Genomic DNA, 17075 nt, shown 5'->3' with positions numbered 1-17075 from the left:
AAGTAGATGTTTTTCTGGCATTCTCTATGATCCAATAGATGTTGGCATTTTGATCTCTGGTTCCTCTGCCTTTTCTAAATCCAGCTTGAACATCTGGAAGTTCTTGGCTCACATACTGTTGAAGCCTGGCTTGGAGAATTTTGAGCATTACTTTGCTATCATGTGAGATGCTAGCATGTGATTCTTTTAAACAGAGAGGTAAATCAGAATAGTGTGCTACTCCCAGAAACAGGACATTTCTATAGAGTTCTTTTATGTATTAATGCTAAGTATACTGCTTCCTACTGAATCTATTTCTTTTCACTCTTTAGAGGAAATAAATCTTTAAAGAATGTGTAACCAACAGCACAGGGTAAAGACAGGAACTGATCTGACTGTAGCCATCTATATAAGTGAATTTATTCATGTGACAATGCAGTGCCCTTGGATGTGAAATGCAGGTAACAGTAAATTATTCTGATAGCTATTGCTTACTCTATCATTCTATGAATCTACAAATGCTTCAACACTTCTATAACACCTATAGCAGACCATACTTAACAATAAAACCCCTCTTTCTCACTGGTACAGATATTTCTGTACTACCAGCCTATGTCCACTCACTACCAACTAACTGAAGATACCACATATCCTATTCATTATTCCTATAGATCACATCTTTTGAAACATGACTAAGCAACTCTTTCTACTGTGTTATATTACCACTTGCTTTTTGAGGTTAGGTTAAGAATTTAAAACTACTCACACACAAATCATTTCCATCATTCATGATTGTAGAGAATTAAAGTACAGAATTCAGATATTCTTCTACTGACAAAAAAAAAGGAAATCTTCAGGTAAAATGATCAAGAGTATTATAAGTTCTTTGTAAAAGTACCCTATTGAATATAGTGCTAATAAATAAAAGACAACCAACAGTGTACTTCAGGTCGATAATAAAAATTTAATAGTAACATCATAAAATAAACAAACATATAAAAATCAATTATTTAGTTCTGGATGTTAGAAATAATATACATAATAAATTCAGCAGAGTACTGATAGCGCTGCAAGATAAGATTTTATGGTTCAAATTATATATTATGTCAATCAGACAGTTTTGTTCTCAGGGTTTCCAATATTCTGCTTTTATTACAAAAAGCATCTGAACTTCAGACATCTCTAATGATGTAATACCTGGCATACTGCCACTGAAGCTGTGTGACCACTGTCTTAATGATCTAACTAAATCTCCTCATAATGTAATTAAAAGAGGTGAACATTTCCCCACTTTGGAATACTAGTTACCAAAACTGTCACAGTGTCAAAATAAAAATGATTCCTTTCTCCTTTTGAATTTCAATTAAAACGCACATGCATGAGAAAAAGTTGAAAACAAAAAGGGAAACTTTATGCTATATGCTAGGTCAATGCTCAAGTCCACAGACTAAGTTTAAAGGTAAACTTCCTGGTTCTGGTCCTCAAGTAAAAATGGAACTAATGAACCAACTTCTTAATTATCAGGAAATACATGTTAGCTACTCGTTCATAATCAAATCTTTCAATGATTTCTAAGACTCTTTCAGTATCCAGTTTTGGTTGAGCTAGTTCAGGAAACACACTGGTTGAAAAAGGATTGAGAAAATATGTTTTAAGGCTGAAAGTTCCATCTTTGAAAAATAAAGATTTAAGTATAGCCCTTGAAAAGGTTATTTAACCCAGAATTGCTGGACATGACAAGTAGAGAGAAAAAAAGAGTCATGCTTAAATGCATAAATGAAAAACTGTTGGTAGGTCTTTCAAAACAGAAGTAATTCTTCCAACTCAAAGACATCTGCTGAAAGTCAAAGTTACCCTGCTACATGATTCATCTTCTTCAAGCCACTGAGTCAAGTCAGGATCACTGTGTCTTAAAACTTTGGCTGGATGACTTAATAAAATACATATTCTGTAAGAAGTAACTGTAACTCAACAAACAAAATAGATATAAAACTAGAATCTTAATTGAAAAATGGCATGTTTCTCCATCATTTTCATGCAGTCAGCATGCCCATCTGAAATCTAATATTTCATTTGTAAAAACTGCTACATTTCCCCTGAAGCTTGTTATTCTGATGAACCAAAAGTTAAATGCTTTCATTCAGTTGATGGTTAATGAAAGTTCTGAGGATTATTCATCATTATCTGTAGAAAAAGGAAAAAAATTTAACTTACTCACTGAAAATCAAGCTCTATGTATTTACTTGGTAAAAAAGTCATTTTTTGGTCACACTAAAGAAAAAGAGCCTTAATGTATGGAGTTTTTATTATAATATCTCACACTTCTTATAAAACATGCAAATAATACAATAGAGAATTAAGTGGGAAGCAAAAATCACCTATAAGCCAAAGACAACCAAGGCTAATAATTTTATATAAAACTTTTCAGATTGCTTTACTATGCATACACAAATATGCTTTAAAAAAGTACAACAATGCGGTTGTTAGGCACGATTTTTTGCTTTTAAAACACATAACGGATGGAAAGATGGATAAATAAGTGATAAAGGAAGATTATAAAATGCTAATGGCAGAATCTAGGTGGTGGATATATGTGTGGTTAACTGTAAAGCTGTTTCAACATTTTCGTATCATAAAAATTTTACAATGAAGCTTTGAAAAAGAATAAATCATGGGTAAATTCCATTACAGTTTCAATGGCTGTGTAGTATTTTTTGGATATAGTGTATTTAAATTAACCATTCGTGTTCAAAGACATTGCGGTTATTTCCAATTTTTCATGAGCCTAAAAAACACTGAGGAATAAGTAAAACAGACTGCTTAATTTAATCTGAAGGATGAAGAGTCTGAATATGAACAAAACTAGTTTGATACTCTCCACAGATTCACTCAAATGCAATCATTTTTCTGGCCTCATGCCATTAACTTCCACATGCCATATTATGGAAAGGGCCCCATGAGATCCAAGTATTGTACAAGTTACTGAGAATGCTTTCAGTCTATTATAGGACTGTTTCACAAAATGGAGTTCAAGATCTCAAATAAGTCAAGAATATACAAGTGTCAGATAATGTTTATATTTCATTTTGATAAAAATAATTATTTATATACAGAAAAAAACCACATGTTCCATAACAGTAATTCACAATGGACAGACATTTTCAAAGACATCTTAGAGTTTTTTTCACTGAGGTCTATGGACTTAGATTCCTGGAGTCTGAAAAAGTATTTTCCTTTTTAGAGGAATTCACATGTTACTTCAGTTGGAGGAACACTATCATAGTTCGCTCTTTTCAAGAATCACTGGACATTTTTTCTTGTTTCAATTCCAGGAAACACTGTCATCTGAGTAACTGACACATTTTGTCTCAAGTAATTACTAATTAATTAGGTTTCCTGCTTTGCTACTAAGATTAGCACCAAACTGGTGAATTATTTTCCCAAACTGTAGAGATTCTTTGACTATGAGCTTGTGTTCCTACTTCAACTTGGCTTAATATTATATTGCTTGCACTCATTTGCCTAATATGTTGACTTTTCCAAACACCTGTTTTCAACTTACTTTCATCTTCTTCTCAATGTATGTATGTGTATATATGTATATATATGTATGTACATACAGTGTACTATATATAATGTAGTCAAACCTCTTTTGGCTGAACAAGATGAAATATAAATAAATCTTATGAAAATTTCTACTGACAAATTAAGCCTCAACATTTTAAATCCTCAACTTCTGTCTACAAATCATACCTTTAAAGTAATAATATTAATTTTAACAAATATTTTTAGAAACGAATTCTTGTCTAAAACAGGCTTCCCTTGTGGCTCAGCTGGTAAAGAATCTGCCCACAATGCACGAAACCTGGGTTTGATCCTTGGGTTAGGAAGATTCCCTGGAGAAGGGAAAGGCTACCCACTGTATAGTACACGGGGTCGCAAAGAGTTGGACACGACTGGGCTACTTTCACTTCCACTTTCTTGTTCAAAATAGAATCAGTTTATAAACTCACTATAAAAGTTAGGCTCATTACGGCATGGTAAGATACTTAAAACAAAAAGATCACATATTATTTATCTTGATTACCTACTTCATTTACTAAACTTGATTGCAAGTAACTTAAAGCTTTTCTCAAGAAAGTTTAAAGCTCTCAGAATGGATGTGTATCAAGAAAGACAATCAAAAGAATATAGTATATAAGATGTCAGGGAATTTATGAAAGAGAAGTTTCAAGATATTTTGTGTAATGGAGTATTTTCATTAGAGTAAGTCAGTATCTCTGCTTCGAAGACAGTAAACATTCATTTGGATAAGTATGTTCTTATATTTTTTTCCCCTAAGTGGTATTATTGTCCATTGACTTCTTTTTTTAATAAAGAAGTGAAGTGAAGTTCTCAGTCGTGTCCGACTCTTTGCGACCCCATGGACTGTAGCCCACCAGGCTCCTCCATCCATAGAATTTTCTAGGCAAGAGTACTGGAGTAGGTTGGCATTTCCTTAATAAAGAAGAGATCCCTTAAATTTCTATTGACAGGTTTCATAGCAACCACCGTGAGTATGAAACATGATTCTGTTTGTGCCTGTCTATCTGTGATAATTCTTCACTACTACATAATGAGGCACACAGGTAGCACGAACTGTTATAAAGGAAGCTGGTTTACATTCAATTGGTTCCTTGCTGCTAATGGCCTGAACGTCTCCCTGGCAGTTACTCTGTGGGCTTATGAAGCAAAGTAATGAAAACGCAGTGGGTTTTAAAGCTGTAAGAGTACTTACTGTACCTGAAAGATTTTCTAGTTTCGATTTAACAATAACTATTAGAATTTTAACAAGACTTTTACCTCCATTAAAGCAATTCAAGGAAGATTTTTTGCTGAGCTTATTATAGTCAATGTAAATAAGTCTACATAATTATAAAGTCTCTCCCAAAATAAAACACTCTTGAATTCTGATTTTAGTAAACTTAATTTTTCATGAGTCCAAGTATCACATATTTTAATGAAATCCTGCCTCTGAAATATGTCATCTGAGCACCCCTCCGAACATGCAGTCCAGGTTTTCACCTCCTCATGACCAAATACCTCTACCGTTTCCATCAAGTGCTCCTGCCCATCTCGCCACAGCTGGCAACACACAACACCATGGCCAGACTTCTCACCAAAGTGCTTCTTCCACTACATTCTCCTTTCACTTCTAAACCCTTCACTGGTTTCATCCATGTGTCTTAAACATGTCACAGTGTCTCATCACAAAGACTAATTTTCCACAGGAAGCTCCTATCGTAACAGTCTATCCTAACACAGTAATTGCTGTTTTGTTCTTTTCCCCACAAGTCACATCCTCTACATCTCTTTTCATTTCTCCCGATCTAACCTCCCTTCTCTAGTCCCTACTGCACTGAAAACATTTCAGAATGAGCATTTTATGTATGGCTTTACACCGTCTTTCCTATGTCTTTTTCCTAAGGAAATGGTACACAACATATAAGCAGACCATGCCCTTCACTGGCCACAAAAATGAAGTGCCAGGCACCCAGGAGCCTCCATAAACACTCTGAAAACCCACCACAGTGCATGAGATGGGAGATCATGCTCCATCTGATAGCAAATGAAACAAATTTGAGACAAAATAAATCGCCTCCTGTTACATGACCAGCTTGTCATAGAATCAGGACTGTAACTCTGGTCTCTAGATTCAATGCTTAGTGCTATACCATGACCAAGTGAATGAGAAAAAATATTCTTTAATAACTTTTAATAAAGTCAACACATTCTGAGTGATTCTACAAGTAAATATTTTTGAAATATAAAAATGGTTTATACTCAAATCATGATAAATGAACTGCACTTACTCTCAACAAAAGACATTACATTTCATACTATTTAGGAGAAATTTTACATATGTGTCTAAAAATGTAATTCCATCTCCTTGATAAGAAAGTATTCTAATTTCTAGAGCTGTCCAAAAAGGAGGCTTTTAAAAAATCTCAATTCAAATGTTACTTGCAAATTAAATTACTGACTTAAAAAACAGGTCAATAAAAGTTTATCCCAGAATCCAAGTAACTGTATCCTTTATAGCTAATTGCTTAAAAGTACTAGATGTTAATATAATTCCAATACAGATTTCACAAAATGCATGTGATATAATCTAATCAATTTACATTTGTCATTTCATTTTTTGCACATTTATTTAAAACATAAGGATGTGAGGAAATCTTACCTTCTTGATAGGCTCCATCTGCCATGACTAAATGAAGAATCTTGGCATAAAGATGCTGATGTTCATTTCCCAAAAGATTCTGAACTATTGTTGAACAAATCTCAATATTTTCATCTTCGTCTTCATGAACAGCCTATACCAAATTTCCAAATACAAATATTTGAATGTTAATCTTCTCTAATTGGAGACTTTATTATTTTCAGTAAGTCTATTGATCAATAAAAATCACTGCCATTTCACTACTAATTCAAACACAGAATATTTCAAAATTAAATTAAATGTTTTAGCTGATATTTTTACTTGCCTTTATTTTTTCATAAACCTCAAAGAACTTTTCGAAGCCTATTTCCTGTTCCAGGTGAAGTCTCAGTTCCTCTAAATGATTAAAGACACTATCATATTCACATTCACTAGTTATCTCCCCATCACTGTTATCTAAAAAACATAAATAATAAGAAGACATTTCATGATTTAAAAGACTGAATAAAATAATTCTTGCCATAACTTATTCAACTCCCATTATAAGGGAATACTGTCATTGGGATAGACTACTTGTATTTTCAATAGTAACTTTCTGTCACTTTAATACTAGTCATGTATATAGTTAACCAACATATGTATATATAAATGTCTTAATAACAATGATACTTTAGAAATGTTTTCTTTCACAGACATAAGCAGTAAATCAGGTTAAGAATAAGAACATTCTAAGAGATGTCAGCTACTTGAGTTTTTAAAAAAAGGAAAACGCATACCCATATATTCTATACTAAGGCAACCAATCCTAAATACTATTTTTAAAAACTTGGTATTAAATATGGGGCAAAACATGAAAGAATATGCAGATGACATAAGATATGTATCATAAAACTTGGAAGGCATCTACAAATGATTATAAATGCTTTATTAGTTTTATGTCATGTACATGCTCAACCAAAGTAATTTGAAAAATTCTAAGAAAAATTAATACAGTATTATTCCTTTACACATTATCTCTTCTTTCCAGATAAATCATTATTTAAATACACAGTTTTTCTGTGCATCTTAGGGTCAATGATATGAATAAGGAACTATTTTCAAATCAAAAACAAAGTATCAAGGTTTTAAAAATTGCTTTTAGTTTAATCCTGCTGGTTGAGCACTATATGTGGAAGCCCTTTGTAAAACACAAACAGCTAAGAAAACTAAGTTACCATCTTTATAACCAGGAAAATAAGTCAAGAAGTGAAGGATAACAGAATAAAAATGCTTCAAAAAAGCATTTCCATACTTTGTTGTTGTTATTGTTTACTCACTAAGTCATGTCCAGTTCTTTGCGACCCCATGGACTATAATAGCCCACCAGGCTCCTCTGTCCATGGGGTTTCCCAGGCAAGAATACTGGAGTGGGTTACCATTTCCTTCTCCAGGGGACCTTCCTGACCCAGGGCTGGAACCCACGTCTCCTCCACTGGCAGGTAGGTTCTTTAGCACTGAGCCATATTTTAGTGGAGAAGAAATGGAGCAACGATGCATGCACACTGTGAGAAAGAGAGTGAGCAGAAGTCAGGGATGCAGAGCAGAGTCAGCCCTATTCAAGGCTGGAAGTGGCTCGTATCAGAGGTCAGAGAGAGACACTGTTCGACGTCAGGGCCACCACGCACCCGAGTGCCACTCCTCGTTGAGGGCGCTCTCGCTGCTGGGGTTGTCATCCTCCTCGCCTACGTCTGTGCCATTGGCGGCCTGCTCAGCATCATCACTAGTCTTGACGCCTGACTCTTCCTCTTCGCTGTAGTCCTCCCCTGGCTGCTCCCGCAGCAGCTGCTCCATGGAGGCCTGGAGCTCCTGTAAGTCTGCGTCAGCCTCTTCAAACACACTGAAATTTAAAAGTTAAAATATCACTAAAACTTTTATTTATTTTGAAATTTTACTTCAACTCAATATGCACACACTCCTTTCCATTTAAAAGTACTCGTTGTGATCTGAAAAACACCTATTAGTAGTATTTAACAAAGGAAACAAGTATTCACACAACTGATAAATAAAGTATACAATACATGTTCTGGAATACATAAGCCAAAAGATGGCTTATATAAAGCTGTCCTGATTCGTCAAAGAGAATCATATAACTATCAACATTATTAACTCCTTAAGTTTTAAAAAAATGTTTCAACATTTAAGGGCCAGACTAAATATTCTATTTTCATATAGTTTTAAAGGTTCAGCAAAATTTTGGTGTGGATGTATGACAGATATGCACCAACCTCACTGGGGTGGGGGTGAGGGGGTCATGCCCTCTTCTACTTTCATTCAATTACAAAAGTGGAAATGAACTGATTTACACAAGTAATATCTTACATTCATATAATACCTTAATTTCTAAAGCAGTTTATCCTATTATTTAAATTTTATCCACACAAAACTCACTTCAGAAGCATGAGAACTATGAATCAAAGTGCTCAAGTGACTTGTCAAAGCCACACAGTCAATAAATGATAAATATGAGACTTAGTGCTAGGCCTTCTGCTCACTTCTACAAGACCCCAGAAGCACTCAGCAACTCCATTCCTGAGGAGCTGCTCTCTCTACCTGAGGCAAGCAAATGGAAAAACCTGTAGACTAAGAGTTAATTCGAGAGCTAGATGCTTGAAGTCCTCTGAAAGATGAGGGACCCACATTGAGGATCTCAACTTGCAGAAAAGCAATATTAAGCAGAACACAAGACTGATAAGGGCCTTTCTTAAAGTTTAGACTCTAATGAAATAAACAAGTATTTACTGAAGAACTAAAATAATATTATTATGAGAACTTATACAAACTTTCATTAACAGAAAAATAATTTTTAATGCAGAAATACCTTTATTTTGTACTTATGTGTACAAACGCCTACACTTTGACATTGCAGCAGCTACAGAAAAGCAAACATGATCTAATCAGAATGAGGAAGAGAAAGAGTGTCTAATCTTTTGGATCATGCTTCTGAGAGCATTTAGCTTAGCATTTCATTATCATACTAACACACCATGCACATCTGCTAGGTACCACTGCAGTACAGCGGACTCTCAAGAGTCTTCTCCAGCACCACAGTTCAGAAGCATCAATTCTTCGGCACTCAGCTTTCTTTATGGTCCAACTCTCACACCCATACATGACTACTGGAAATAGCTTTGACTAGACGGACCTTTGTTGGCAAAGTAATGTCTCTGCTTTTTAATATGCTGTCTAGGTTGGTCATAGCTTTTCTTCCAAGGAGCAAGTATCTTTTCATTTCATGGCTGCAGTCACCATCTGCAGTGATTTTGGAGCCCAGGAAAATAAAGTTTGTCACTGTTTCCATTGTTTCCCCATCTATTTGCCATGAAGTAATGGAACCGGATGCCATGATCTTAGTTTTTCGAATGTTTAATTTTAAGCCAACTTTTTCCTTTTAATAAGAAGATTAAGATCTTTTATGATACGAGCACTGAAAAAATTGTCTCGGGGACTTTAAAATCTGGTCCTGAATTTTCTTTTTAGTAGATTTTCTGGATAAGTGACCATATAAAGTTTGGATCAAGAAATATGTTTCCCAAATAAAAATGTCAAGTGAAATTTCCCTATTTCCAAGAGTAACTTTCTTGGAAAAAACTTAGTTTCCAAATTTTCAAAATAATATTAAAATCTTCTAACTTTAATTTGAAAATAAAATTGTTATCAACCAGTAATTAAAAGAATATCCACAAATAAGCTATAGCTACTCAGATAGAAATTGATTACTTAACAAAAATTTTTTGGAAAAATACTGTTACCCAGGATTTTGTCAACCACAGAGGTGCTGAAATGTTGCCCTGTTCTCCAACTGGCTTAATAAAAATACAACATAAAGTGCTTAATGAGCAACCATAGCCAAGCAGAAGCAAAGATAAAAAGGTGACTTTTCCTCCAAATTTTGAGGGTATCAGCTAAAATCTACGAAACTCTATGTGAAAAAGAGTCAACTTTTATTTTTTGCTTGCTATGTTGCATGGCTTGTGGGATCTTAGTTTCCAACCAGGGACTGAACCTTGGCCCCTGGCAGTAAAAATGTGGAGTCCTAACCACTGGACCACCAAGGAATTCAAAAGTCAACCTTGAAAAGATAAAGTCTGGTTAGAAATTTAAAAACTAACAGGCAAGCCTTAAGAAAAACAAAAACAGAAAAGAAAAGGCATCAGATACAGTGGTCTTGGCTCAAGAATTATAGGGAGAAAAATTGTGAATCTGGTACCAAGCTTTCAATCAGATCAAAACACACATTCTTTCTATGGAAAGGCAGATATAAAAAGGAGAAACTTAAATTCCATGGGGTTATAAAGAGTCAGACATGACTGAGCAACTGAACTGAACTGGACTGAAATTTCAAAAGATCAAAAAATAAATCATAAAAACAATAACATTTGGCAACGTACTTTCCTGGTGACTTGAATACACTTCTCGACCTCTCTGGTTTTATTTCCCCAAAAGGTCAGCAACATGTGTCAGACGGCTGAGCAGGCTGACTGACATCAGGGGAGGTGAAGGGCATTACTGTCTAAGTGCTGCCGGTTCTTGCTGCTTTTAGAAGTGTTGGTTAAATTTTCCTCCGGGCTTAAGTAAGATTCATCAGGAATCAATAAGGGGGGAATTTTGCGAAAGCAATTAAGTTACATGTAGAACTCACATGTGAGTATGTGTGTGCACATGAACACACACACACACACACACACACACGCGAAAGCAATTAAGTTACATGTAGAACTCACATGTGAGTATGTGTGTGCACATGAACACACACACACACACACACATGAAAGCAATTAAGTTACATGTAGAACTCACATGTGAGTATGTGTGTGCACATGAACACACACACACACACACACACACACACACACACACACCCCTATTCCACCTGCTAACTTCCCCCTGCTGTGGTTTGGAGTCACACCCAGTGGAGATGTGTGGACAGAGCTTTCTGGCATCTCCCTGGGGAAGAGCAGTGAGCTCTTTCCAGTTTCCCACTGCAGTCCCTGCACCATGTGGCCTCACACTACAAACAGCCTCACCTTGCTGACTCAGTGAAGCACCAGCCACGTCAAGCATTGTGATGGGTGCTTAGGGGCCAATAACACAGAGAACTTCCCAGTAGTCCAGTGGCTAAGAATTCACTGCCAATGCAGGTGACACAGGTTCAGTCCCTGGTCCAGGAAGATCCCACATGCAGTGGAGCAACAAAGCCCATGCATCACAGCTAATAAGCCCACGCCCTGAGAGGCCATCTCCATAAGAGAGGCCCCTGAAGTGAGACGTCCTCACACCTCAGGGAAGAGTAGCCCCTGCTCGCTATGACCAGTGAAAGCCCATGTGCAGCAACTAATACCCAGCAAAGGCAAAAATAAATGACATTAAAATCAATGAATAATTAATTAAAATTAACAAATAAAAAATAAAATTAAAAAGAAAAAGGAGAACACAATGGTGACCATGTCCTTACATTCCTCAAGTGAAGTTAAGTTATAGTATTTAGAGGCAGACACACATAGTAAAGTTTACTTCACTGTACTTTAAATACATTGTAAAAAGTTAAAGGAGTAGTGAAAGGTCAGCTATAGATCTTGCTTGAGAAGTGTGTCACCCCTCTCCAGAACATGTGTACACTCAGAAATCCTGTTAGAGTCGGTATCTAAAGGTAATTGTGCTCACATGTCCTCAGAGTCCGACGGTCCTTCCTTAACATGCTCATCTTCCATTTCAAGATTGTCCTGACGTCCATCTCCCACAGTGGGGACATCCATCAGTGTTCTGAACAGTTTGGAGAGGTCTGGAAGTGAACATGTCCTCAACATCTGAAAAAAAGGAACAGATTTCTTATTAGGAGTGAGACAGAGAAAATTAAAATGAGAGGAAAAAATTAGAAAACTGGAGCTAGTAATACTCTTGTTATTTTTATTTATATATATATATATAACATACATATATATATATATATATGTATATGCATCAACCAACAGTTTAGAGCTAAAAGCTTCTCAATCTATGCCGAGAATCTATTTCTCTTAAACTTTAGCTCAGTATTTTATCAAAGATCAAACTAAGCCTAAGTTCCGCTTGGGTTTCTCTGAGAAGAGGCCTTCACAAGTCACAGAGGGTCTTTGTCTGGGAGCGCATGTGGGGTGGAGCTGGAGCTGGGGCAGGACTTTCTCACTCACAGCTCTCCATCCCTCTGCCACGGCATGTCTGCTGATTCTTCCTTTCAATTTCTGAAAAGTACACTGTCCAACGTGCTCTGTGTGCTTTCGTCCACACTGGCTAAGCACCATCCCACACAAACTGGTTGCCCTTTCTATTACTTTACCTTACTGGTCAACACTGATTAAATCAGAAGTCTTCAATTAGAGCAAAGAAGTTCCCACTATTGCCTCCCTGAGCAATGGACTGTGAGTGGTACCCTTCCTGCCAGAAGAGACGGCTGGGAAGACAGGCACTCGATGTTCATGCTGAGGAGCGCCGGGAGCAATGGGGTGGAGAGGAAGTGAGCGCACTGAGGTGAGGAAGAACAGCACAGGGGAGGCACTTGAAGTGTGCGTGTGTGCTCCACACGGCCAGAATGACAGCAATAGCCCTGTCCAACGCTCTCAGCAATCAGAGTGAAGGGCAGACAGGGCTATGATACACACCCCTAGACAAGTCAGTCTCGGGGCTGGGTCAACCCTACGGGAAGCTGTAAGGCCTGAAACATGCCTGGTAAGGCCCAGATAAGATCTAAACACCAGATGGGAGACTATGCAGAACACAGAGTGTTAACTGAGTAAGAAAACATATGCACTTGGCCAAATCTACCGGTACAAACTGCTTTTGAGAATAAAAAAGGTTAGATTTCTATTATTTGAAGATAATTTACATATTACAGAACACAAAGGGAAAAAAAATGATTATGTGGTACAAGATGGTACAGGTACACTGCCTGGTTAAAGTATTTAACAATGGTACTGTCAGCAAAATTTACACTTGAGTTCTTTGTTCTTCCAATGGTTTGAGCCACGTATATCAGAAACCCAGAGGCTGCAAAACATGCAGCCAGTAAGTTTACCCAGATACACGCTGATCAATAAAAACAAACAGCATATATGCATTATATATATAAATACAAGGGGACCACACAAAGGGATACGGTATTTTTTAAGCTGAAATAAATTTTAGCCCTGGTAAAATCACCTCAATTCTAGTTTCCTTCATTAGAATAAACTTCATTAAATAAACTTCACAGCCCAACACAAAATAACAAAATTAGAAATTTCAAGTGGTATGTACCTCTCGGAACAGGTTTTACACACTCATCAATCCAATAGTTCCTACAGGTCCTGTATTTAAAATCCTAATATCCAGTCTTTTCTGACAGACTATTAATGTTTAAGATAGGATATTCACCTTCATACAGAAGAATTTTATATAAGAACACTTTCAGTTCTGTAATTCTGAGTCTACTAGATCTTTTTCATACTGTTTCAATAATAATCTATAGTTCTGACATTCACAGAAAGAAATCCTCCTGAAAATAGCTACTAATCCAGAACATGTTGCCTGAAATCTTACTTCATTTCTAGTTAGACTAATTTTTCCACAATTTTTTGTAGCATAATTTTGCAGCAAACATTTGGTACCACTATAAATCCTCTCAGATTGTGAGAAAATCTCATCTTTATGGAAAACAAAGTTTTAGAAAACCTCAAAACATTTTTAAAAATGCAGTTCTTTTAGATTTCTCGTCCTTGGTTCTATTTTTTCTTGACAATGAAGACAACCATGTAAAAAGTGAATGAATTAAGTACTAGTTGCACTAAGTAGAACTTCACATGAAATGCTACTTAATTCTATCAACTCAGTTTTTCATCTGTAGTATTTTTCATATAAAATTATGTATTATTCTCCAATTATACTACAAAATTGTTCATGATGAGCACATTTGTTTAACGTCTACCTACTGCAATTCACTATAACACTAAACCCTCAAAATAGCTTCTACAAATATTTGCTCACTTCAACCCATAAACAAGGCTAAAAATGGAATTAAAACATTAAAACATTATGAACTGGAATATTACTCAGCCATTAAAAAGAATTCATTTGAATCAGTTCTAAGGAGATGGATGAAACTGGAGCCCATTATACAGAGGGAAGTAAGCCAGAAAGATAAAGACCAATACAGTATACTAACACATATATATGGAATTTAGAAAGATGGTAACGATAACCCTATATGCAAAACAGAAAAAGAGACTCAGATGTATAGAACAGACTTGTGGACTCTGTGGGAGAAGGCGAGGGTGGGATGTTTCAAGAGAACAGCATCGAAACATGTATATTATCTAGGGTGAAACAGATCACCAGCCCAGGTTGGATGCATGAGACAGGTGCTTGGGCCTGGTGCACTGGGAAGACCCAGAGGGATCAGGTGGAGAGGGAGGTGGGAGGGGGGACTGGGATGGGGAATACATGTAATTCCATGGCTAATTCATTTCAATGTATGACAAAAACCACTGCAATGATGTAAAGTAATTAGCCTCCAACTAATAAAAATAAATGAAAAAAAGAATAATAAAACATTATGAACATTTAACAAAGGCAAAAATTATGGACATTATCTAAGAACTGATAGTTTAGCAAATCAAAAGAAGACATTTAAGGCACTTGTGCTCTTTGTGAACTGTACATTAATACTTCCCCCGACTGTGTATGTGCTGTACCAAGGCAAGAAATTCTCAAGTCTTTATAGAGATCAGTCTTCCACTCTACTCCCCATTTGAGAAAGTATCAGTGGAACACATCTGGTCTCTCTCAACCCCTTATTCACTACTCCATTAGATAAGGAAGGTCGAGTGGTAAGGACAAGCTGGTTTACCACTGGGCAAGCTAGTGTCTATCCTTATGTAACTCAGATTGTGAGATCTCATCTTTATTTATTTATTTTTTCCATTTATTTTTATTAGTTGGAGGCTAATTACGTTACATCATTGCAGTGGTTTTTGTCATACATTGAAATGAATTAGCCATGGATTTACATGTATTCCCCATCCAGATCCCCGCTCCCACCTCCCTCTCCACCCGATCCCTCTGGGTCTTCCCAATGCACCAGGCCCGAGCACTTGTCTCATGCACCCAACCTGGGCTGGTAGATTGTGGGATCTCATCTTTAAACTACTTTACCTTGACCCATTACAAATTTACCTTCAATAATCATTTATGTGTTACACTTTCAATTCTATAGATACTCTATTACAATTGTCTTATGAAAGCTGCCACTTTATATATGGTGTTTCCTGTCAGAAACAATGCAGCCCAGAAGACAATGTAAGTCTAGATCTAGTGGAAATGCTCCTTCAAAGTAAAAGTGAAACTAAAATGTTTTTAAATAAACAAAAGTTGAAAAAAATTCATTACCAACAGGGCTACCTACGAGGTGTTCAAAGAACTTTTTAAAGTGATAGAAAAATAACGTGTATGTGCTCAGTCACTCAGTTGTGTCTGACTCGCTGAAACCCCATGGACGGTAGCCCTCCAGACTCCTCTGTTCATGGGATTTCCCAGGCAAGAATACTGGAGTGGGTTGCCATTTCCTCCTCCAGGGGATTCTCCTGACCCATGTATTGAACCCACATTTCTTCAAATTCTACAGTAAGTGATGAAGAATGGTTAATATGTAAATATAAAAGACTTCCTGTCATAATATTAACTTTCTCTAAAAGATAATTGAATGCTTAAAGCAAACATATAGAAATGTACTGTGGAATTTATCATACAGAAATAAAAAACATGACAATTCCACAAAGGACAGGCAAGAGAGTGGAAATGGAAATGTACTGTTGTAAGATTCTGATGCTATAAATGAAGTGGCATAATATTATTTGAATAGAGACTGTGATAATCTAAAGATGTATACTGAAAACTGAGAAGTCTACCAAAAGCAAACAGTAGAGATAAAACACTAAAAAACTCAATCAAAAAGGGAGAATAAAAGCAAAAAAGGAACCAAAAAGAAACGAAACAAATAGAAAATAGTAAAATGATAATAGAGATAAAACACTAAAAAACTCAATCAAAAAGAGAGAATAAAAGCAAAAAAGGAACCAAAAAGAAATGAGACAAATAGAAAACAAATAGCAAAATGATGTTTAATTCAATCATATTGATAATATCAAAAATTACATTAAATATAAATGACCCAATCACTTTGATTAAATGACTATCATATGGTTAATAAGCAAGACTCAATTACATGACAACTACAAGAAATCTATATGAAATAAGTCTGATGGAAAGGATGTAGGGACTTCCATGGTGGTCTGGGGATTAGGAATTTACCTGCCAATGCAAGAACACAGGTTTGATTCCTGGTCTGGGTGGATTCCACATGATGCGGAACAACTAAGCCTGTGTGCCACAATTACTGAAGCCTGCTTGCCAGGAACCCATGCTGTGCAACAAGAGAGGCCACTGTAATGAGAAGTCTACAAACTGCAAGGAAGAGTGTCCCCACGCACTGCAACTAGAGAAAGCCTGTGTATGGCAACAAAGCCCAGATCACACAATAAGTAAATAAATAACCTTACACAAAAATATAAATTTAAAAAAAAGGATGTAAAAATCTATTCCTTGTAAACACTAAGCATTAGGAAGCTAGAATGACTATATATTAAAACCAGGAGGCAAAGTACATTTCAGAACAAGGGGGTAGGTCTAGGGATAGACTGAGTCATTTCATAATGATAAAGGGGTCAATTTATTAAGAAGATATTATTAATTTATATTCAACTGACTGGAAATTTCAACAGTGCTTTCCCAGTAATTGATAAACAAGGAAGGATACAGAAGACCTGAATCACACTTTCCCACAGAGACA

General features: G+C 36.1%; 1 protein-coding gene across 11 annotated transcripts in view; it reads right to left on the bottom strand.

Annotated features, from left to right (window-relative positions):
* Positions 1-923: 923 nt before the first annotated feature.
* The window catches only part of NEK1 (NIMA related kinase 1), a 127102-nt gene continuing 110950 nt past the window's right edge, over positions 924-17075 (bottom strand). For 10 of the 11 annotated variants that reach the window (XM_020904350.2, XM_020904352.2, XM_020904351.2 and 7 more), the window contains 5 exons: positions 11882-12024; positions 7846-8057; positions 6507-6637; positions 6203-6335; positions 924-2163 (listed from right to left, as the gene is read on the bottom strand). In XM_020904350.2, coding sequence (XP_020760009.2) covers positions 2150-2163; positions 6203-6335; positions 6507-6637; positions 7846-8057; positions 11882-12024 — 633 coding nt within the window. In that variant the 3' untranslated portion in view covers positions 924-2149. Of the gene's footprint in view, positions 2164-6202; positions 6336-6506; positions 6638-7486; positions 7723-7845; positions 8058-11881; positions 12025-17075 lie in introns of those variants that run through there. The other variant, XM_070480701.1, reaches the window with a different exon arrangement.

The sequence above is a fragment of the Odocoileus virginianus genome, chromosome 18 (assembly GCF_023699985.2).
Source record: "Odocoileus virginianus isolate 20LAN1187 ecotype Illinois chromosome 18, Ovbor_1.2, whole genome shotgun sequence".
Lineage (NCBI taxonomy): Eukaryota > Metazoa > Chordata > Mammalia > Artiodactyla > Cervidae > Odocoileus > Odocoileus virginianus.
This window is presented reverse-complemented; position numbering and strand designations above follow the sequence as displayed.